The 24,336-nt window shown below is 38.5% G+C and overlaps 1 protein-coding gene across 1 annotated transcript in view; it reads right to left on the reverse strand.

Moving 5' to 3' along the window:
• The window catches only part of LOC127645735 (zinc finger protein 271-like), a 73,625-nt gene extending 49,926 nt beyond the window's left edge, over positions 1 to 23,699 (reverse strand). The window contains exon 1 of the mRNA XM_052129397.1: positions 23,327 to 23,699. Coding sequence (XP_051985357.1) covers positions 23,327 to 23,339 — 13 coding nt within the window. The 5' untranslated portion in view covers positions 23,340 to 23,699. The remainder of the gene's footprint in view (positions 1 to 23,326) is intronic.
• Between the last annotated feature and the right edge of the window lie 637 nt (positions 23,700 to 24,336).

Below are 24,336 nucleotides of genomic sequence, written 5' to 3' on the forward strand. Positions count from 1 at the left end.
ACATGCAGTGGAAATTGCCCGATTTGCCAGATTACCAGTCCAGCCCTGGTTGTCATAGAAACAAAATGTAATCTAAAAGGAGCGGAGCACAGCAGCTCAGATTTTATCTCTTATTCTCTAATGATCTCTATTTTAACTCTTCTGGGACCTTCTAAGGCTAATTGTACACAAGAAAATCAGAAGAAATTACTAAAGAAATGAGATTATTTATGATGTAAAATCTGCAATATGTGTGATATGAGCTCTTGGGGGGAAAATCTCAGTTTAAAATGTTCAGCATTAACAGGAATATATATTAATATATACGTGCCTTTTATTAAACATAATATATTAAACATTTCACACATACAGAAAACATTGAGGTTAACAATTATAAGTGTAGCAATAAATAGAAGAACAAATTAAAACACATTTCCCAGATTTGTAAAGTCAATGAAAAATACAACAGATGAGATCAGCTATATTATATCACTCCATTAAGAACATGAATCCATTAATCACTTAATGCACTATATACTTATATTAGTTATGTGCACACACAATTACAACCTCTAACTCCTCCTAAAATCATTTTAATATCGACAGGGAAATTGAAATAAAAACAAGTGCATTGAGCAAGTAAAAATGTCTTCCTTCTATTATTTTGGTTCGTCATTTTATTTACAGTAAATCACACAACAAACGGTTCTCTCTCAAAATGGGTACTTATTTTTGCATTAATGTCTTTGTGGCAAATGATCATCAGAAAGGTGCAATTTACAAGGACGGATTAAGTGTTCTTCACACTAAGTAATCTCTTTGTTTTTAACACAATAATTTGTGTTTCTGTTGAATAAACGAACAGCACAATTTCAATGCACTGCGACGAAGTAGCCTACAATTTTCATTTCTTTTTTTTTTGCTGGTTAGACAATTTGTTTTCCAAAACAAAAACAAAAAAACATTTATTTAGTTTATTTATTGGATAATATTTAGAATATTATAGGATATTTATTTATATAAATATATAATTACTTATATCCATTGATATTATGTGGTTTCACTAAAGAAAACAGAATTTAAACCCGAAGTGGAACATAAATGATTAATGATAAATAAGTAAATAAAATAATATATATTTTTTGAATACATTATCATTTCACAATTAGTCTATAAGGCTATAAAATCAAACAAAATTAGGACATTTCCAATAGTAAAAGGTATTATATCAATATAATGTTATAAAATGATTTTTTTTATATTAATTATTTTCAAAGATATTTTAGATCCATTTCCAGTTGATCATATTTGCATCGTCACTTATCATTAGCATGCGCAGAAGACGAAAATGCCTGAGGGAACTGAGAAGATGCCATTTTCAGAGGAAAACTTGATTATGTACGTAACCTCGGTTCCCTGAGACGAAGGGAATGAGACGTTGCATTTATTAACGCATATGGGAGTGCCATCTTACATGACCATGTTGAAAACTCTCTACAATAATGCCAATATTCTAATATTGACTATGGTGTTTGAGCCCCGCCTGTTTTGGCTCAAAGCTTTCCACTATAAAACAGCTGCACAAACACCATTTCCTCAGAATTTCTGACTGAGAACAAGGAGCGCATTGCTCGTGGATCAAGAACCCTGAGTCTTGTAGTACGGCTAGCATTCGCAATGTCTCATTCCCTTTGTCTCAGGGAACTGAGGTTACATACGTAACCGAGGCGTTCCCTTATGACTCAGTTCACTTGACATTGCATTTATTAACGCTTATCGGGAACAGAATCCCATCATGCCACACTACACGATATAACCTCCCCAGAAAGGGAGCATGATGCTGCAGTCTCGTGGGATGGCGACCGACAGGAGTATGCCACAGTGAGTGACCCTCATGTTGGGCCAGAAGGGGAGCACTCAGAATGAATAGATGAACTATAGTCATATAGTATTTATTAACTCCTTCACGAACCCAGTTGGGAAGAGATTTATTTATAATGTAAGTGCTTGTGACTTATGGTAAATTATAATGGCTTGAATGCAGGCGGTTGTGTAAAATGATGGGGAGCTCTTCCTTAAAGGGAGGAGCATAAATATACATATTTGGCCAATTAAATAGCAAGCACTCTAAACAGAGAGGACTTGTGAACAGAGAAAATTTAAGTCTAGGTTGTAAAACCTTGTGAATGTGTTTTGAGAAGACCATCCTGCTGCAAAACACGTCTTGTAAGGACACACCATTCGTCCATGCCCATGAGGAGGCCATGCCTCTAGTTGAGTGTGCTTTAACACCAATTGGGCAAGTCTGACCCTGCGACTCATAAGCCAGGACAATTGCATCGACAATCCAGTAAGAGAGTCTTTGCTTAAGAGATGGACATTCCTTTCATGCTTCCTCCATAGAATACAAATGCTGTTCAGACAGTCTGAACTGGCGTGTACACACAACGTATGCATGTAGTGCTCATACAGGGCTTAACACAAATTTTCCAAATAATTTCATCCAAATTAAATGGAGGAGGGAAGAAGGCCTGAAGGTGAACCACCTGCGCTCTGAAGGGTGTGGTTAGAACATAAGCACATAGCCTTTTCTGGGATTGACAATGGCTTTTGAAAGACCAGGGGCAAATGAACAGACATGAATTGTCTTGATTGATTATGCATGAAGGTCACGACCTGTTTTACTTAAGTCAGAGCCAGCAGTAGTGCGATCTTAACGGAGAGCATGCACAACTCAACAGAGTCCAAAGGCTCGAAGGGGGGCCCTGCGAAAGCTTTTAGGACTAAAGTTATGTACCAAAGTTGGGACTGTAGCCGGCCGAGGTGGGTTTAATCGTCTTGCTCCTTTAAGGTGATTTATGATTAAATCATGCTAGCCTATAGAGGCTTCATGTGTGTGATACGCAGATATAGTTGCCACATACACTTTGTGTTGAGTTTTGAGTCGTACGTCTAATCGCTCTTGAAGAAATATAAGAATTTCATGTATGGGGCAGTTTACTGGGTCTTTGCCATGTGAGAGACAACAATCAGTCAACGCATTCCATTTTAGCACATAGAGGCGTCTCATGGATGGTGTTCTGGCCTGTAAAATGGTGTTCATGACTAAATGCATCAGTGCTACGTTTAGCGCGCTCCATTCATGGGCCACACATGCAGGTTCCACAGCTTGGGCTGGGGATGCCAGATTGTTCCTTGCACCTGAGAGAGGAGATCCCTCCTTAACTTTATTTCCCATGGCGAACTGTACAGCATCTCTATAATTTCCGGAAACTATGGCTGGTTGGGTAATTTTGGCACTACCAATAGAATCGTTTCCTTGTCCTCTTGGACTTTGCATACTGAGTGAATCAGGCACACATCAGGAAGCGCATACTTGTGTTTCGCCAGCCATACATGGGCCAGCGTGTCATGGCAGCATATATACACCACTACTGTTGTGTTGTCCGAACTAATCAGAATGTGGTGAGTCACAATATCAGAATGAAAAGCTCTCAAAGCTAGAAAGACAGCCAGTAGTTATAGGCGGTAGACATGTCACGACTGTTTCGCACCTGTCTCCAGGAATCTAAAGTCGGCATCCATTACACACCGAGCCCCACCTGTGTTGTATGATTTGCAGTCAGCACTTACTTTATGAAAACTTGACCCAGTATAACACTTTGTTGATAAAGGGCTGGTGCTGTCCATGGTGCTAGTGCAGCCAGATAGTGACGAGTATTTATAAACTAGTCTATAAAAACGTATAAAATTAAATGACTTCAGTGTTAATGTTTTTTCAGTTTGAACTGAAACAGACACTGAAGAATGGTGAGGGCCCTTCAGGAGATGCGCATGAATGAACTCGTAAAAAGGAGATTTCCTGGATGGGGAAAAGTGTATTGATTTTGCTTTGTAAGGTGAACAAAATCGGTAATAGTAAAACCGATGGAAGTTACAAACTTTAGTGGCGCTTGTGTGTGTGTGTGTGTGTGTGTTAATGCGCATGCACGGTCAATTATTGATTACATTTTACGATAACAATTACCTTTAGGAGAATGATGAAATTAAAATATACAAACACTGTCTTTTATTTTAGGCAGAAATACATGGTTTGTTTTCGTAATGTAATTTCATAATGTAAATGTACATCTGTGTAAGCTGCTTAACAAATTTAAGGAAAAGACTAGTTAAGATGGTGTAAGGTCTTGCCCTTTGTCTGCATTGTTCCTTAGAAATCAAATCTATCTGAAACCTTTACAGCTCACGTGTGGTGGAAATTCACCTGAAAAATGAATCAGGCAACTCAAGTGGTAAAGATTAAGAAAAGAACGTCTTTATTCTTCTAATTCACAAACCCGGGTTCCCTCTTCTAATTCCAAAGTATACTTAGGAGAGAGTGCTATGAGGTTATTCCCAAAATTCAGAGTACTTATTCAGCACAGTCATGCATATTCATTTTTCAGAAAACAAAGACTTAACTAAACGATTGTTTTTTATTCTGATTGACTAGGCAACAGGTAATGTCATTTTATAATAGACATGTATTGAAATACTCCAGTTTAACATTTAATGTCAGCATATTATTGCCATGCTACTGGAAAGGACGAGACGAGAGAGGTTGATCCAAATGCAGAACTATTTATTATGGTGCTCAGAAGATGAAGAAGAAACAATTCGGAAAATAAAGCACTAGAGCAAAGAAAGCTTGGCACTGCCCATGCTGGTTGGGACAATGGAAAATCCTCCTGACTTCTCCCACAGCTGTTTGAGTAGCTGAGAGGGATACCTGGATTCACTGCTCTCATTGCCATAGGGCAATGGCGCCACCAGGGGGTGGCCCTGGCCGACTCCTGGCCACCCCACTGGCCAGTATAAATTTTAGTAGCTTCAGTTATGCATTTCATCCCTAATGCACAGCCAGGCAGGCAAGCCGCTCTAGACCTTCGATCGCACACAGTAGCCAGTACTCCCCCGAACCCCGCCCCTCCGTCCATGCCGCTGTTGCGCGCTCAGACAGCTATCGGACAACAGTTAAGAAAGAAGACGAAGCAGACTACCGGTAAGTAAATAAGTCAAAAATATTCTTTAGTAAAAGAAGACGGGGAATTATGTGTCGTGAAATGTGCTTTTTAAGTGTGAAATGGTTACAGTATACTGTTAGAGCAGCTTTTGGATGTATCTTTGACACATTTTGACAAGAGTTACCTAGCTAACGTCGTTAGCTGGTGCATGTATATGTTATGTCAATTTTCAGACAATGAAGAGAAAGTCCACAGACATCTCTTCTTATTTTAAGAAGAAAAGTACAGAAGGAGGAGTGAAAGAGATAGCAGGGGAGCAACAGATGCTTAGTAATAGTGAGGAGGAGGATGGAGGAGAGGAACAGACAGAGCAGCATGACAAGGATACACAGCCAGCATTAGTGACAGAACACAATGATGAGGAAAAACAGACAGCAGCAGCCCAGGGACAGTCAGCACCATTGGTCACAGAAGCGTGGCAGGACACGGCAAAAGCAGGTGTTACGATCACGTGGCCCTAATAAAGAAATTGATGGCTAGCCTAGATAGTAACATCATCTGGAGAAATGTATGTTTTGTTTAGTGTGTTTCCGTTAAATTACAAATCATGACATAATCACTTAAAGCTTTTTGATTCATGTTTATTAGTAGTAGTTGAGTTTTATTAGTCTGAATAGAAATGTCTATAGGCCATTATTACAGCTATGATTGATAATTACGAGAGGGGCTTATTATTATTATTGTTATTATTATCATTATTATTTTAATATCAGAATAACTGATTTTGCCTCTTGTTTCATTATAGATATCTCCCAGTCAAGAGCAGAGCAGCCCAAGCAGCCACATCTGAAAATCTTCCCTCGCACCTATCAAGGGGACAGAAGACGATGCTTCTCTAAAGACTGGTACAACACACATAAATGGCTGGAATACTCTCAGAGTAAAGACTCTGCCTACTGTTATGCCTGCCGGCACTGCAGTCTCCCCTCCTCAGGTGATTCAGTATTTACATCTGAAGAGGGGTTCAAACATTGGAAAAAGGCAACCTTCAAAGATGGGGGACTTTTAAGTCATGCCAAATCTGAAGCACATACTAATGCAATGTTAGCATGGGCAGAGTATGAAAAATCCACTGCAAGCACATCTTCTCTCTCAGCCTCCTTAAATGCGGAATACAACAAATTAGTGAAGGAAAATAGAGAGTACATTAAAGTTGTTGGAGAAACCCTGCTTCTCACAGCTATGCAGAACATAGCACAGAGAGCACATAAAGAATCAGAAGGTGAGAATAAAGGAAACTTTCTCGCTATTATGGAACTGCTAGCCAAACACAATCCCACAATCAAAAGAAAAATGACATGTCAAAAAAATGCAACATATCTTGGGCATGACACACAAAATGAAATAATTGATTGTCTAGCTGAAATGGTCCACACTTCAGTAACTAGTGAAGTTTCCCAAAGTGAGGCTTTCAGCATTTTGGTTGATGAGACTAAAGACCTAAGCAAAAAAGAACAGATGTCCTTTGTAATAAGATACTATTACAGTGGGTCAGTATGTGAGAGCTTCCTTGCCTTTGAGGCAGCACAGCGCCTTGATGCTGTAGCACTTTCACAGAAAATAATTCAAATTTTGCAGAAGCATGGTCTTGACTACAAAAACCACCTTGTAGGGCAAGCATATGACGGAGCCTCAGTCATGAGCGGAAAGCACGCATAAAATCAGAGGCCCCATTAGCTTTTTATGTGCACTGCAATGCGCATTGTTTAAATTTAGTATTAGTTGACAGTGTGAAATGCATCCCTGAAGCTAATCGCTTCTTTTCTCTTTTGCAGAAACTGTATGTTTTTGTGTCAGGGTCATATGTGCACCAAAGATGGCTTGAGGTACAAAGAAAGATGTTTCAGGGGGCCCCAAGAGAGTTACAAAGACTGATAGAGACACGGTGGGCATGTAGGTATAATGCTTGCAAGACAGTGAGAGACAGACTGTCAGCCATCATATGTCTACTAAAAGAAATATCAGAAGAGCAAAATGGTGACAGAGCTGTAGAGGCAAGAGGTTTATTAGCCCAAATAGATCTCAAGTTTGTTAGCCTCCTTGTAACATTCACCAGTGTTCTTGGTGAGATAAAATATCTGTCAGATATTTTACAGTCCCCACAACTTGATTTGGGCACAGCTGTCACACTTGTTGACTCCCTTGTTGACACATTGGAGAGTTACAGAGAGGGCTCTCTCTTTAATGACATCTGGGACAATATTATAACTCTTACTGAGCAATGCAACATCAGTGCCACACCTTCAGGCCGTCAGGTCAGACCAAGCTCTTTGCTTGAAGAGCATTACTTGTTCACTCCAATAGTTCAAAGACAAGAGAGCACAGATAAAGAGTCCTTTCGGACAGGTTCATTCATTCCAGTTATTGATGTGCTTCTCTCTGAGGTGAAGACTCGATTTTCTAAAGAAAATTGTGTCATAATGAAAGGGATACAGGCCTTGAATCCGTGCAGTGCCATATTTTGTGAGAAAGATGTAGTGTTTCCATTTGCCTCACAATACAACTGCCGTACTGTGGATCTACAATATGAGATCCCCCAGCTTAAGCGCATTCTTGAGAGGAAGCAAAGTAGTGGTCAGGAAACACCAAAGGCATTAATAGAGCTCACTGTCTTTTTGGAGCCATTTAAGGAGGTCTTCCACCAAATGTTTAAACTGTGCAAAATTGCACTTGCACTACCCGTGAGCACTGCATCCTGTGAGCGCAGTTTTTCTAAGCTAAAGTTAATCAAAACTGCCTTGAGAAGTACCATGACTGATGAGCGTTTAAGCAATTTGGGTGTGCCGAGTGTAGAATCAAGAAGGGCTAGGGCCATAAATCTTGATGACTTTGTGGATGTGTTTGCCAAAAAACATAGCAACAGGCGAATAAAGCTATTCTGAAGGCTGGTAATCAGAATCAGAGACTATTGATCCCTGTTGGGAAGTTCTTTTTGTAACAGTAATAATTATTTTTGTTTTACATTAAGCAAAGATATAAATGTGTCTTACAAATACTGTATAGCCTGGTAATCAGAATCAGACTATTGATCCCTGTTGGGAAAGTTCTGTTACATAAAGCAAAGATGTGATTGTTTCTGTCCTTGCTTTAATTTGTATCTGCCAGTATCTGCTTTTCCCCAGTAACTGTTTTGTTTGCAATAAATGTACACCTTATGCCAAATATAATTGCAAAATAAAACAGAATTGTTGTGCAACTCAAAATGTTAACTGTACTGTAATTAGTCTATGCACATTATATCATTGGTTTATTGTGTTATATTTAATGTTACTAAAGTATATCAGTAGGAGTTTCCTTAAGTCTTTCTGATAGTTTTCTACAGGCTGGTTTACTACAACAGTAGAATAAAATTCTGAAATTATGGTTTATAGTTTTGGTGTGCCACCCCAAGATTTTAAGTGGCCCCATCTGGCCACCCCTATTAAGAATTTCTGGAGGCGCCACTGCCATAGGGTAAACCCTCCTGAAATCACAATAGTCATGCCTTTAACTCTGGCAGAGGTGGAAGAGTCCCCTAGGGGGACCAAGGAGGGTCTGGAAAATTGGAGGGGCCCTGAAACTGGAAGTAGGGCAGAAGAAAGAAGACACAAGGACACCTGATCAATACAGACCCAACAAAAAGCAGAGTATCACCCAGGACGTGGTGCAAACTGTTTGGGCATTTAACCAGCTGTTCCAGGTGTGACACGGACGGTCCCTGTTCACTTTGAGTGATCAAAGGTTCCTCTGGGGGAATTGTCCCTGTAATATGTGCACTGTAAGTCGCTTTGGATAAAAGTGTCTGCCAAATGCATAAATGTAAATTTGATTTCTAGACATGTAAAACATTTAAACAGTTGATTTTTGGGGGTAACATTTTTTTTTAGAGGTAGAATTAGCAATAAAAATTAAGATTATAGAATTAAGATTATAGAAAGCTTCACATTTTCAGACGAAGAAGAAATTCAGATCTCTGAATACAAATCTCTCACATAAAGATCATAAACAAACTAGGCCAAATGTCAAGCAGAGCTATGTTTACTACTTGTGTTTAAACGAAGCCTGATTCCACTTATTCCAAAAGTCCAGTATGGGAATATCCCAAACTGACTACAACTGGAAAAGTACAACCAAATTGTAACACAGACTACATTTACATGTACACCAGAAAGTGGCTTATTGCAAGAAAACAGCGTTCTTGTTTACATGCACTGTATGAGCAGCGTACTCTTCAGTCCCATATACATGCAGCTCTATTATAATTTTACTGCCCAAAAACAATTGCACATTTATTATTGTAATTGTTAAATTGCACACTTCTGCATATTGTTTTCATGTTTAATAAAGTATATTTCATCCACATCATTATAATATCTTCTTTTTGTGTTTATATATTACATAGACCTACTATTGTAGTATTAGAGTTCAATTGCATCGTCCACTGAGGCTGATTGTATTATAAAAAATAAAGTGTCTTCAATTGAACTCATATCATCCATATCACAAGTTTCACCTCTTAAATTGATATGTGTAGTACAAAATAAGTTGATAAAAACACTTAATCATATTAAATTATGCAAGTGTTGATCATCTTCCTCAAAGCAGGTAGGTTATAAATGTTTAGTTGAATAATATAATATCATCATGAACATAGCACATCATTACTCCAGCTCTGCAGATGAATATGTCAGTGATCACAGGCAATATCCAGGTAACCTCAAACCATGAGATGAATTTATGCAGAAGAGCAGAGCCGAAACACAACTCGTAAAATTTTCCTCTGCAAATTGCAGTTTTCAACCACAGATGTCGCTAGAGAGCCCAAAGTTCTGTAGTGCCATTTTAAATACGTGCCCTTGAAATAGTGTTTCAGTGTAGAGATCAATGAGGGGTTCTCATAAATAAGTAGCATGGTTTAAAATAACTGACACATTGAGTGACGGTGAGATGAGTGCTGAAAAGTCAGCTGTGTCCAAAAACTCCCCCTATCCAATATATTGCAATTTTATTTGGGGCTTAGTTTTATCATTATTTTTCTCCCTCCACAATAGGTGTCTATGGCAGCCTTATGAAGCTTTTATATGTTTGAGATGGTATATGGGTGAGTAAATTAGAATTTTAAATTTTTTGTTAACTTTTCCTTTAATAATGTAGTTTTTAGAGTCACCATCTATCCCTGATAGCACGCATACATCACAAAGACATGTATTTGATGTGTGTGAATACATCTGGAAGACATTTTTTTTTTTTAACTATATTTTAAATAGAAGGAAAACCAATTCTACAAAATGTTTTGCAGCATTAACAATAATAGTTTTTTAAACTAATACTTGGACATTTTAATCTGGTGAAAAAGAGCAAATGTCCTTCTACCCATCAAGGTTGGTTAATATTGCTGAGTTGAACAAACGCTGCAAGCTGCATCATTCTGCGAGTACACAGCCATAATTCTAGTATATTGCGAACTATATAAATTCATGGATTCAAACGTATGTATGTATTACATTATTGAAGTATTAATAAAAAATTCAGAGTATGGGAACATTATGTATAATACATAATTTCTGTCATGCAAAGACAAAATTAACCAGGCATATAGATACTGTATGATTGCTCTTGAGTTGCTTAAATAATAATAAATACATATTTTAGACCACTTCTGATGCTCTGTGCTGAAAAAAAATAACCCCCATCAAACTGACGAAGAACTACTCACTTGACAAATACAAAATGGGTGTTGTTTTGAAGCTTAGAAGCTGGACTTTACAATACATAAAAAATAACAAAAATGCTTCACAGCTGCTTTCTAATGTGATGACTAATTCAAAATACAAACAGATAATCCTATATTATTAAATGATTATTTACATTACACCACTGTCAAACATATGGTCAAAACGTGGTAGAGATCAGAAAGTTCTTGAGTAGAATACAACAAATACTGTGTCACTCACACACATATACATTATATATAAATAATATGTGTGTGTATATTAACATAATATTGGAGAAATGTGACGCTACCTCAGATATCTATTTTGTCATGCTGGGGGGACGTTTTCTATTAAAGCAGACCAGTCACTGTTGTTGTGGTCTGCGTTGACGTGAAGCGTAGTAACATTTTTGAAGGGGTGCATGTCAGGCTACGGCATAGGTTCGAACTTAAAAGGTTATATTAAACATGCTTCCTAACAACAAAGAGGACAAAGGCATCTTTAAAAAGACCTCTAAATAACATTCACTGAAAAGTGAAAAACACAATTTTATTGTTCATTAAATGTTTTTTTTAAATTACAGCATAAACAAATCCCATTGTTATCAAGTGTTTTTGACTTGTTTTCCCATTTATGACTTGGACCGAATAATTAAGCAAATATACACAAAATATAACAGTTTTTATTTATTTTATTTTTTTTTTATTTTGGATTTTGTTGTCACAACATAATTCCTATATTTCTTATTTCTAATATTCCATAGTTGCGATGACTTTACTATTATTCTAAAATGTGAAATGTAAGGAGTTTTAGATATTTATATTGAGAAAAACAGGAGGGGTTACCAGGATATCATGTTTGGGGGGCATTTGTCTTGTTTGGGGGGGCAACATAAACAATTGAAAAAACTTGGCGCAAAATTAAGCTATACTACACACAATCTGTTTTAGTGCATATCTTTTTCTAAGCCAGGAACCCAGAGATAGGCACAGGGCCCCTATTAGACTATAGGGCTTAAACTGGATTTTTGTTGTGTCAGACCTCACTCATCTGCTAGCGATGGAAAAACATGCACAAAATAATCCACTTTTAAATTGTAATTTATCATCAGATGCAGATGCGTTTCCAGCATTGAAGGACATCCGGGGCTTAGCACAGATATTTTATTTTCACATTAACAACCACTTCCCTGTAGTCCAAAGCTGGTGAGAGGGTATTCTTTGAGTTTTGCTCTGGCTGGGCCTGTTTCTACAGTTCCTAAATCTTCCACTCTAGTACTATCCTCAACATCCTCTCTCCTCCCTGAATCATCTGTGATGCAAAAGAACAGATACAGCACATAACTTATTGCAAATCAGCTTCAAACAACTAATTCATCAAGTGCTACATATGTCAAATTGTGGACCAATACCATTGAAGGAAATGCATTGGGAAGAACAGATCAGTGGGATTGCCCTAAGATCTATCATGATTCTTGAATTGTCATGTACATTACCATAAAGTCATCACAAATGTTTTATATTATAGTGAGTAAAGTGAGGTAAAAAAAATATTGAATATAAATAATTTACATTTTTTGACATAGTCAAAATGATGTATAAGATCCTAAGTTAAAGCAATATATGAATGACTTTAGTCTAAGTTCATTGACACACTATGGCATCGAACTGTATATAATTCTCATCATCTCTATGAGAATAATTCATCTGTCAATATCCTTGCATTAGGATCATTGAGATAAACAATGTTTCACTTTTAACTTTCTCTAAAGTAAAGTGACTGATTGTTACCAGTTTCCATGCCTGATTCTGGCACAGCTGCTGCTGCTGCTCCTCAGTCTGTTGCTCATCTTTGCTACACTCTACAAAACCATTTAATCAAATCAAAGTGTATATTTCCTACAAACTAATATCACAAAACAAGTCACACATACATTTTATGTTAATGCTTATTGGTTATCCTTAGCGAAAACAACACCTGATAAACAAGAATAGTACGCTCCAAACGGGGCTCGAACCGCGGTCTCCGGCGACTGCGTTAACTCTGAGCTATCAAGCTGCGTCAATCTAAACAAGGAGGTTAGAGGCTACAACTCTTGAGGTTTAGCCAACTGTGGGTGAAAGCCAGCTAGATGATGATCTTCAGACTTTAAGGACAAAAACAAATGTGAATTCTTACCCACTGACTTCTTTCGGAAAAATCCCCAAAGCCTCATTTGCTTAATTTTTGCTGTCTTTCCTGCTAATTGCCGTTAACTCGCCACTAAGTAACGTTAGTTGATGTCAACAACTGTGCAAGCTCCTCCTCTACCTGCTGCATATTCAACAGAGAGGAAGAAACTGAGTCGCCCATAGGCTACCGACAGCAAAGGAACTTATTCTATAGGCTAGATTATGCCTATGTCTATTTTTACAGGCTGTATGCAGTATGTGCAAAGCCAAAGCACAATGAAATAAGGCAACTTATGATTTCGGGGGTTTACATAGGCTTTTGTCCGGTTTCATAATTGTCAGTCAACTATTCAAAATATATTCGGGGCTACACTCAAAACATTCGGGGCTGAAGCCCCGGCAAAATCGGCTGCCGCCGCCTCTGATCATATGGACAGATTATTTCTCAAATTCTCAGGGGAGGCAGAGCTTATCCTAAGGGAGGCACTGCCTCCCCCTAGACACGCCCCTGGAGAAAAAACAATTCAAGTTTCCATTGTATAATGGGCTAAGACTACACGCTCACCTTTTTGTTAACTTGATTTCGATCATCTTTTACTCACAAAAACATACTCTCTCTTCATAATAGAACAGTTTTATTTAACGATGGCACTGGTACTGTATTTACTTATTTTGTATTATAAATCCCTCATATTTTACGATCTCCATCACCTTACTCTGTTTGGAAAGTTTGGTCTGCATCTGGACTTTTAATTCCGCTCCTCAACCAGGTGCAAGTTGAAATGCTGCTCTCCCGCATCATCATTAGCATTTCAAATTCTCTCATGTTGTGTTAAATGAGGTCAAACGACTATTTGACAATGAAAGGTTGTTGAAAATTCTGTCAACGTTGTCGATAACGTTGACAAATCGTTTCAGCCCTACATTAGACAGAATGACAGCTCAATCGTTCTTTTGAGAGATCTGATTTCCATACCATTTAAATAGCAGATAAAGCTGAACTTTGCTCACTGTGACAACTCTGGACAATGCTTTTTTCTGTGAGTTACTAGAGAGCCTGATTCGGTGAAACTCTTCCCACATGAGGTGCAGTGGTACGGCTTCTCTCCAGTATGCACTCTCTCATGTGCTTTCAAATTTCCTAAAATAGAGAAACTTTTTTCACATGAAGTGCAGTGATACGGCCTCTCTCCAGTATGCACTCTCTCATGTGCTTTCAGGTTTCCTGAAACAGAGAAACTCTTTTCACAGTATGAACACTTGTAAGGTTTTTCTCCAGTGTGAATTCTTTTGTGACGTTCCAGGCAAGAAGTTCTATAAAAGGCTTTTCCACACTCAGAGCACACATGATCTCTCACTGCAGAATGCAATTTTTGGTGCTGTTTTAAATTGTGCAGAAATGAAAAACTCTTTCCACAAAGTGAACACAAGTAAGGCTTTTCAATTGGATGAATTTTCTGGTGTGTTCTTATGACAGATGCAGAAGAAAATGTTTTGCCGCACTGATCACTGCTAGATGACTTTTCTCTAGAGTGCAAGAACAGATGACTTTTGAGACTCCATGACTCTCTGAAACTCTTCCCACACTGAACGCATTTGAAGGGCTTCTCTCCAGTGTGAATTCTCATGTGCTTAGTAAGAGTGTCTTTATGTCTAAAACTAGTCCCACACTGATGGCATTTGAAAGGCTTCTCACCAGTGTGAATTCTCATGTGCGCTGTAAGACTTACATTATGTGTAAAACAATTGCCACACTGATGACATTTGAAAGGCTTCTCTCCAGTGTGAATTCTTGTGTGCGTAATAAGATCTGATTTGACTGTAAAAGTATTTCCACACTGATGACATTTGAAAGGCTTCTCGCCAGTGTGAATTCTCATGTGCTTAATAAGACCTGATTTGCGTGTAAAAGTATTCCCACACTGATGACATTTGAAAGGCTTCTCTCCAGTGTGAGCATGAATATGACACTTAAGACCTGCTTTATGTGCATAACTCTTTCCACACTGATTGCAGGAGAAAGAAGGTTTTACTCTTGTACTTTTCAATCTCTTTTGTGAGAAATTATTTCCTGTCTGTGAGCCACTAAAAGACTTCGGTTCTGTTTTGAAACTATAAAGTGTCTGATCCGGATGGTGTTTCTCCTCCTTCACTTCATTCAGTTCTTGACTGTCCTCTTTCACCTCCATCAGATCTAAAATGAAAAACACAAAATGTTCTTTAATTTCAAATGACAAATGTTAAAATTAAGGAAATAAAATTGACCCCAATCTTATAGCAGAAAACTGCAGGTGTCAAGTAGCCTAACCTTTTTTTTAGTTCAATGTTCAATGAGTTCAATGTTATGTGCATTTTTTTAAGTCATTTTCTTAGCTGTTTTTCTTTGGCTGATTAAATTATTAACACCTATGAATTTTTAAATATACATTATACTATGAATTTATAAAAAAACAGCTTGAACCTATGTCTCAGCAAACAGTTGACATCACATGGACGTTCGCCAACGTCTGCTTTGTTCTGCATTTGGTTCAATTTGTAACCTTTGATGCAGGACCTTCACAGGCCATTAAGGACGTTCGCTACATGCCCCATTTTCATCTAGGCGAAACAATATAAACACCATGTTGCTGGGGCGTTAGCAAATGTCCCCGTTTTGTCCCTAAATAAACAGTTATATATTTCTAATAAATCTAATATTAGAATTTCATGTATGGAGCAGATTACTGGGTCCTTACTATGTGAGAGACACCAGTCAGTGAAAACCTTCCATTTTAGTGCATAGAGGTATCTTTGTGGACGATGCTCTGGCTTGTAAAATGGTGTTCATGACTGAACGCATCAGTTCTGGCACGTGTAGTGCGCCCCGTTCAGGGGCCACACTTGCAGGTTCCACAGCTGGGGCTGGGGATGCCAGATTGCGCCATGCGCCTGAGAGAGGAGATCCTTCCTCAGTGGTTTTTCCAATGGTGGGCTGTACAGCATCTCTATCAATTAATAGAACTGTTTCCTTGTCCTCCCGGACTTTGCATATGACAAGAGTGTATAAAAACATGTATTTGCATTTTGCCGGCCATTTGTGTGCCATTGCGTCAGTTTTCAACAGGGCTTGGGACTTCAAATACCAATGGGGACAGTGGGTATTCTCCACTGAGGCAAATAGATACATTTCTGCTTTGCCAAATATTTCCCAAATCCTCACAGTTTGAGAATGAAGTCTCCATTTGCCCGGAATCACCCCTTGGCGTGACAGTAGGTCCGCGGCGTAATTTATGCGGCCTGGGACATATGTTGGCCTCAGGGAGAGGAGATTGTCACTGCTGCCGAGTCGTGACATAGCGCTCCGCAAACATACTCACTGAGCCACCAAAGAGGCCGGCTGGAGACACTGGGGCAGCCAATAGAGATGTCTTCTCTCGGTCACTCATCTCAGTGAAGGTCAGCCGAGGTTCCCCATGGACTTTCCAATGGCTTGCGCTGTGACTTTCATGGCGTGCAGCGCCAAGTCTGTAGCTGCCCGAAGCTCTTTAAAAGTCTCCGGATCAAAGCCTTGATTGTCCATTTGTATGAGGAGCTTCGCTTGGAACACCTGGAGCACTGCCATTGCATGAAGTGCTGATCCAGCTTGTCCTGAAGCCTGACCATCTGCCTAGACGGCTTAGAAGGGATGGGGCATGATTTGCGTTGATGGGGAGAGATGTGCCACTATGGCACATGAGAACGTAGTCACTATGCGTGCACGCTGAGAGGGATGTGTGCCAGGACTTTTATAGTTTGCAAGAGGACGAATCGTTCCACAGAACGAGGGCGATTCGTGAGCGAAGCGACTTGAGACTCATGTCCTCCCAGTGAGGACAGTCGGTCTCCATGACAGCGGACTCTGCGTGGGCACGGCCCAGACAGAAAACGCAGCTCTCATGCTTGTCTGATGGCGGGATGAGTCTCTCGTACAAGGAACACTTACGGAACGACATCTCAAAAAAGACGCGAACACTTAAGTGGCTCTTCTAGATATATAAATCTATATTTATATTACTTATATTTATAACACAAAAGCACAATTTTGCTTTAAAAAGGATACACTACACCTGCCGATGTGCTGCCGGGAATCAGGATGCTGAGGTCCGTTCACCAGCGAAGCATCAAGCGACGAGGCGGAGTGATGTTCGCCGGAGCACTGCAGGGGACCGGAGAGTCTTCGGTCCGCTGATTGGTGTGTATCGTCGGCGAAGGTAGAGTGCTTCGAGACAAGAGGTAATCGCTGTCTTAAAGGAAGAAATTCTGAGGAAACGGTGTCTGTGCACATGTTGTATAGTGGTCAGTTCACGCCGAAACGAGCGGTGCTCAAACACCATAGCCAATATTAGAATATTGGCGTTATTGAAGAGAGGTTTCAAATAGGTTGTGTATGAAGGCACTCCCCATATGCGTTAGTAAACGAAATGTCAAGTGGACTGAAGTCGTAAGGGAACTGCATTGCAATTCAGCTTCAGGTCATGATAGAAGTAAAGAAAATAAACAGCAACAACTTTGGAACATCTGGAAATAAAGCTAAGAAACAGGAATAAAATCTTAAATCTTCATTGGATCCCATGTTTGTTATTTTCACAAGCATTGTGGGGAAATTTCTTTGCCATGGAGTGATTATGAAATTTGGCTGATGATTAATTGTAAAATTGTAATTAAAATGTTTCAACTTGCATCTGGACTTTAAAGGATTCAGATCTCTTTTTTGTTCAATTTAGTTAAGCCATCAGTCCACTTTTCATTCACGTGCACTTTTTAAACCCTCGTGCTTTTATTTTGACATTCTAAATTCTCCAGGAATTCCCGTATGTGTCAGTCTGTAGGCAAGTTCACAGTTGTTTAATTCACTTATTCAAATTCTGGATAAATGCACATCTGGTGCCATTCTAAATGCATATTATAAGTGAACCGAACTATTGAGCATCTACATCCGAGATGCTGATCTTGAGTAGTCAAATCTCTAATATTGCACACTGCTGTGAAGGCTAAAAATAGTCACGAGTGCATCACTAGCTGGTGCGCGAGTTTGTGTCAACAGAGCAGCACCATTCACTAACACGCCGGTGCTGCGTATACTATATATTTACTTATTAAACACAGCCTTTTGTGATTCACAGAGCTTTCACACGTCTTCAAGTGGCTTTGAATAAAATTCACAAGTCATATTAACTGCTTTAAAAGGTGATTTTATGGTTCTTTTATGTAATTTTTGGAGCTTGACAAATATTTAATAAACCTGATTAACACACAGTATCGGATTTGAAATAGAGTAAGCGTGCGTCTCCTCTGTCACTGTGTGTATGAACCAGGAACATTTGCCAATAAATTATTGTTTAAAGTGAAACTGCTGCACTATGCGTCCACATCAAGTACAAATGGACGTGCGCATCAAGGTCGTGACACACCAAACCGATGTCAAAGTACTAGCGCTGAAAAAAGCAGTTTGTATGCATTCGGACAGTGAAACATGGCCAAATGACTGAGTTATCAAGGGTCTGACATATGACTAGTTTGTTTAAAATTGTATTTTCTTGTTTTTCAGTACCCAGACACAGTGGAAGTGTGGCAGCAAGTAACCGATGTGTTCCAGGCTCAGTGGAACTTCCCCTACTGCCTGAGTGCTCTGGATGGGAAACACGTCAACATTCGCCCCCCACCAGGAACTGGATCAACATTCTACAACTACAAGCACACATTTTCCATAGTTCTAATGACAATGTTCGACAGCAATTACAGATTCCTGTATGTATATGTGGGTTACAATGGGCGGATTTCAGATGGTGGAGTGTTTGGTGGATGCTCACTGCAGGATGCCATGGAGAACAGAACATCGGACGTCAAGGCCCCTGCACCACTTCCTGAATCTGACCTGCTGGCTCCTTATTGTATTGTGGCAGATGAGGCATTTTCCGTGAAGGAGTACCTCATGAAGCCATATCTGAAGGCAGATGAGGCATTTTCCGTGAAGGAGTACCTCATGAAGCCTTATCTGAAGGCAGATGAGGCATTTTCCGCGAAGGAGTACCTTATGAAGCCATATCTGAATAGCAGACTATCTGTAGAGCAACGCATCTTCAATTACAAGCTTTCGCGAGCTCGGACACTGCCAAAGTGGAGGACATTATTTTGGCCTGTTGTGCTCTACACAACATTCTGCGTACAGAGTGCTGTGAACTATACATGGCAGGAATCGACCAGGAAGGAACAGATCATGACACTGTCACAGGAAGATGGAGACAAGACCCTGGCCTACAGCAGGCCTCCCTGCCACACACCAGTACAACACAAGCCAAACAGCTCAGGGATAAACTATACCAGTATTTTAATTCAGACAATGGTGCAGTGCACTTTCAGTAGGGCAAATTATAGCATGTGTATATGTATGCAAAGTATAGGAAAAGTGTGAATATAGAACACTGAAAAACTTGTTTGTTTCCAGTAATTGTCCTTGGTTTTGTTTTATGACAAAGATCTGAAATTGCAAAATAAAGTTTAGAATTTTTCATCATACTGTTTTGCGATCCTTTTTGAAAAAGAAATGTAAGTGCAAGTAACTTTTCCCCCAAAGACAAAGCATTTTATTTCCAATAGTGCAGTACAATGGGCAATACAATTCTTATAAGGCAAAGATATAAAAAAAAAATAAAAAAAAAAACTGTGCAGGAAATATTTACAATATGCACATCAGTTTACTTTTTTTTGACATAAAACTTTACAGGTGTGTAAACTCTCTGTCAGAGGCAGATCTGCATGGTTCTGACACTGAACACTTGAAAATGCAGTTGTCAACCTTGTGCTGGAAATGTGGCAGTACATGTGGGGGCAACGTCCATATTCAATAGGCAGAGATGGCATCATTGGTGTTTTCCTGTGATGCTAACTTTTCCAGGGTTTTACCAATCGTGTGCATCAAGTTTGTGGACTCACTGGAGGATTCATCCAGCATCTTCCAACTACCCCTGAGGCTTTGGAGGGTATGACTTTGCTCACTCACGAAAATAGAGCCTGAAATGTTTTATCGTTCAGTGTTTTAAGAACGTTCCCATGTTGTCACTTTGCCATTTTAAATTCCCTGTTTGTGCATGGCCAGTCTCCCATGAGGCAGCAACTGAGGTAAATCTAGATAATTCACCATGTTTTTCAGTTATTGGTGATTGGCAACTTCAACTAGAGTTTCACACTGACCATTTTCATATTTTATAAACTTTAATTTTGTAACTATTTTCAATAATTTTCACTGAAATTTGGCTAAATTACTTATTGCTCTTCTCCCCAGACTCTCAATTACTTGTAACCCACAGGATAAAAAATAAAATAAAAAAAACCTTTGTGGTGTTTATAGACATCAGAAGAGTTATTAGTTCAACAGAAGGAAAGCAAACCAATCACATCTATATTACATTTGTTTTCAATGGCATGAACAACATTGATTCAACATGACAAAGAATAAAGAATGGACACCAACCTCTTTGTGCCTCAGTATCTTCATTTTTCATGACATTTGAACTGCATGATTCTGGATAACTCATGTCCTCACGCTCTTCTTTAAAAAACATCATTTTACAATGTTTTATCCCGCAGATCTCAGTTGAAACACCTGGAGTTATTCCTGTTTGTGTTGAAACAAGTCTTCATTTAGGATGATGAGTATATTGGCGGCATTTATAAACATGAATCCAAACTGGCTGTTTAAACTGTATTTAGTCCGGAATACGAGTTTCATTTAACAAGTCAGATGTTGGATATTCATACTTCATATCTTTGACTATGGTTGCACAGTTAATCTAAAAATCGAAAATGCGATATGATCTAATGCAATTATTAAATTGCAAAGTGCTGCGATTGAATTAAATAGTTAGCTCACTTCAAAGTTTATTTGCGCAACTCTGTCCAGTCAAGTTAGAGCATTATTACATTGTTTTCAGAACGTTTCTGAGCTCCACAACTCCATCTCATGCTTACCGTACATTCACACCAGAGGCGGCGAGAGCGTCAAATCGACCGGAAGTCATTCATTTTCAATGACAGCCAGCATCTTTCGGCGGCGAGAAGCTGCGCGGCGAGTCTTGGGCGGCGTGGGCGTCAGATGGAAGTTCAAGTGCAGTCAACATTATGGTAATGAGCTGTGACGCGGTTCGGCAGCAACCTATTGGAATATAGAAGTGCTCCGCTCTAGCGAAGTCTAGAGAACACAACCGTGTAAACTTTGGTTCCCACCAAACATTAACTCCGAAGATAAAATGGAGGAGAAACTAATTATTGCCGTGACGGGTTTCCCTGTAATATATGACCAAGACCACAGTTATTATTACAAATGTATTTTATTTTGATAACAAACAACTATAATTTTAATTACTTTCCGCCATCGATCGATTTCTTATTTTCACATTTTAAAGAGTTCATGAAGATATACGTTACTTGTGATAGGGCGGCAAAAAGTAAATGGTCGAGATGTCTGGATGTTTAAATTGCGGCCCCTTTAAATATAGTTCACAAAACAAAGCATTCTGAACAAACGTTGCCGCCTATTTCAACTACGTCAGAGCATCCACGAGCGTCCTTGAGCGTCGAATGCAGGGCAGCCAGAGCGAATTTTGACGCTCTCGCCGCTTCTGGTGTGAACGTACAGTTAAAGTAACAGAAGTGCTCGGAGTTCGGTTCCGTTTGCTTAAGTGCGCTAGAGGATATAATTCAAACATCTTCATTCAATTATTACTGAGCAAACCGTGGTAGCACCTGTAGTGTCCAGAAACATTTCTCCATTCATCTGTACGATAGTGCGAGTCACCATTATTACACTCCCAGCGGCAACAACAAATGAAAGTGGAACTAAAAATACCAACATCCAACAACATGAAAAAGAAGGAACGTATAATAAATCTTTATAAAAAAAAATGAGATACTATAACAATGCTTTGTTAAATGAAATATAATAAAATAATAAATAAAAATTGAATGTGACAAACTAACCAAACTCTAACTTTGAGAGTAGAGAGCATAGTTTTTATGATCCTACTTGTTTTTAAGGCCTAGAGTAAAGAATAAAATTTTATATTTTGTTAATTAAATTATTTAACCAACTAGCATAATTTTGACAGCACAAACTAGGCAACAACTATGGTATAATCAACTGGGTAATTCAGTTAATGGTGGCATTGAGCAGAAAGCTTACATATAACTACTTTTGACAGAAATGCTGATAAAAAGCATCCAATGATTAGATGAAAAGAAAATTGGAGATCGGTATCGGATGTTAAAATCCTGATTGGTGCATCCCTAATATTCAAGTTGACTGGGTTTCAAAAACAAATGATGATGATTAGTGGGTTGAGACCCTATCACAAAATGGACAAAAACAGGTACATGGTGGATGGGTACAATTTGAATATGAAGACAGTGTTTTTTCTTTGTTTCACTGTTTATATATTTATTTGTGACTGAATTGAAAAGTTCTGTTTGGTTATTTGTAATCCTTGTGAGTCAATTTAAATAAGTTACATTTTATATATTAATATTATTTTCCACATTCAATTAGTTAAATTTTTTTAACCAACATCAGTCCTGATCATAACTACCAATTATTCATTCAGTTTCAGGATATTAACTCTTTAAATGCCAGTTTCTTTACATAGTGTCACTGTTGTTTACACACACACACACTGACATACATACCAAAACACCCACACAATTTTAGCTGCATCATTCATTCAATTGGCCTGCAGTGCTCTATAATACAGCAAACGGTAAAAAGAATGTATTTGCTCCATAGGCTAAACATAAGAAATATGGCACCATCTAGTGGAAAAGCCAGGGCATTGAATTCATGATTTTATGGCACTGGGATTAAATGTTGCAGTTTTAATGGGTTTCAATGGGGACATTTTGTCACGAAGATCGCACAATGGTTAAGAGGACTCAAGTGTGAAACAGCCTTTTGGCAGTTGAAATGTGAAACACATTAACACTTTTTTCCCCCTTTCATAATCGCAGTTCAAATCGCAATATTTTTCAAAAATAATTGCAAAATGATTTTATTGTCCAAATAGTGCAGCCCTATCTTTCATGCCGCTGTTACTCGTTTAGCGTTGTGTATGTACATCTGTCGGACATCTGCCAACCAAAGGACGTTTATTGATCCAACCCACTGTGTGAAACATCAAAGTTCAGCATATCACTCGCGGGGTAAAACACATCGTAACATCTCCTGCACGACATAAAAACCCATTAACTGTCCTGCATTAACAAAGTGCTGTAACTTCACAACTTCCAAACATAAAACTGACATTAAAGCAGAGTATGGCCTTTCACAACACTCGTTACAATAACAAATGAACTTATTTAATACATTATATGAACTGTAACCACTTTCAGACGAAGAGCTCAGGGAAAAACTCACCTCTCTCCAACATGCACAGACCGAACTCGCGTGAACTCGACTGTGATGACGCGTTTCCGCCTTATTTATCAGCGTAAATCTGGCCATTTTTTAAATATTGAGTGTATATTTATAACATTATGCCTTGTGTTATATTACCCTGGAATTAGTTTGAACAAATTAATTATTAAGGTGCTGCGATATTGACAGTAAATTTGTCATCTTCTCCCATCTGACTTTCTTAATCCACCGCTCTCTATTTTTATTTATTTTCTCTTCTTTTAAATTAAAGTCATTTAAACTAAACCGTGGATTTTGCTCTTTAAGCAAATGGGTAAGTGAAAATAATATTTGTCGTATGTCCCATTCACCGCTGTCTAATTTGAAACTTTTACTTCCGCGTTCCAAAACCCGGAGTGTGAAAAACGTCTATAGCGTCAAACCGAAACAAAAAACTAAATTAAAAGTCCCCTAAACCGTTATCAGCTTCAGAATTAGCTTTATTGCGAAGTATGCTTCCACACAAAAGCAATTTGTATTGGGCTGCGTTCCATTTAATTTCCCTCGCAAACTTTTTATTATTATTATTATTATTTTATTATTTCAGAAAATATCAAAACAAACAATACAAATACAATACAACATTTCAAATGCTAGGGGAGGTAGAAATAATATTATAAGAATACTTTAAAGAGTGTACATGCTTGTAAAATTCGAATAGCTTTTTGTTTTTTCGATGGCAATATTGACTTCACTTCATTTTTGAATACTATAAAACATGTTTTTCCCCCCTGCAAATTTGCATGTACGAATGTGAAATTTAGCCATTAAAATAAAAAATATATAACATAAGTGTGGGTTTGCTTATCTTTGTTTATAATAATACCTAAAAGAACATCTTTCCACTGTAATGTAACATTTTCATCAACATTTCCAACAATGATATCAAGTACATTTTGTCAACAAAAACACACACACACACACACACACACACACACACACACACACACACACACAAAAATACACATAAG

Source organism: Xyrauchen texanus, chromosome 6, assembly GCF_025860055.1.
Source record: "Xyrauchen texanus isolate HMW12.3.18 chromosome 6, RBS_HiC_50CHRs, whole genome shotgun sequence".
Lineage (NCBI taxonomy): Eukaryota > Metazoa > Chordata > Actinopteri > Cypriniformes > Catostomidae > Xyrauchen > Xyrauchen texanus.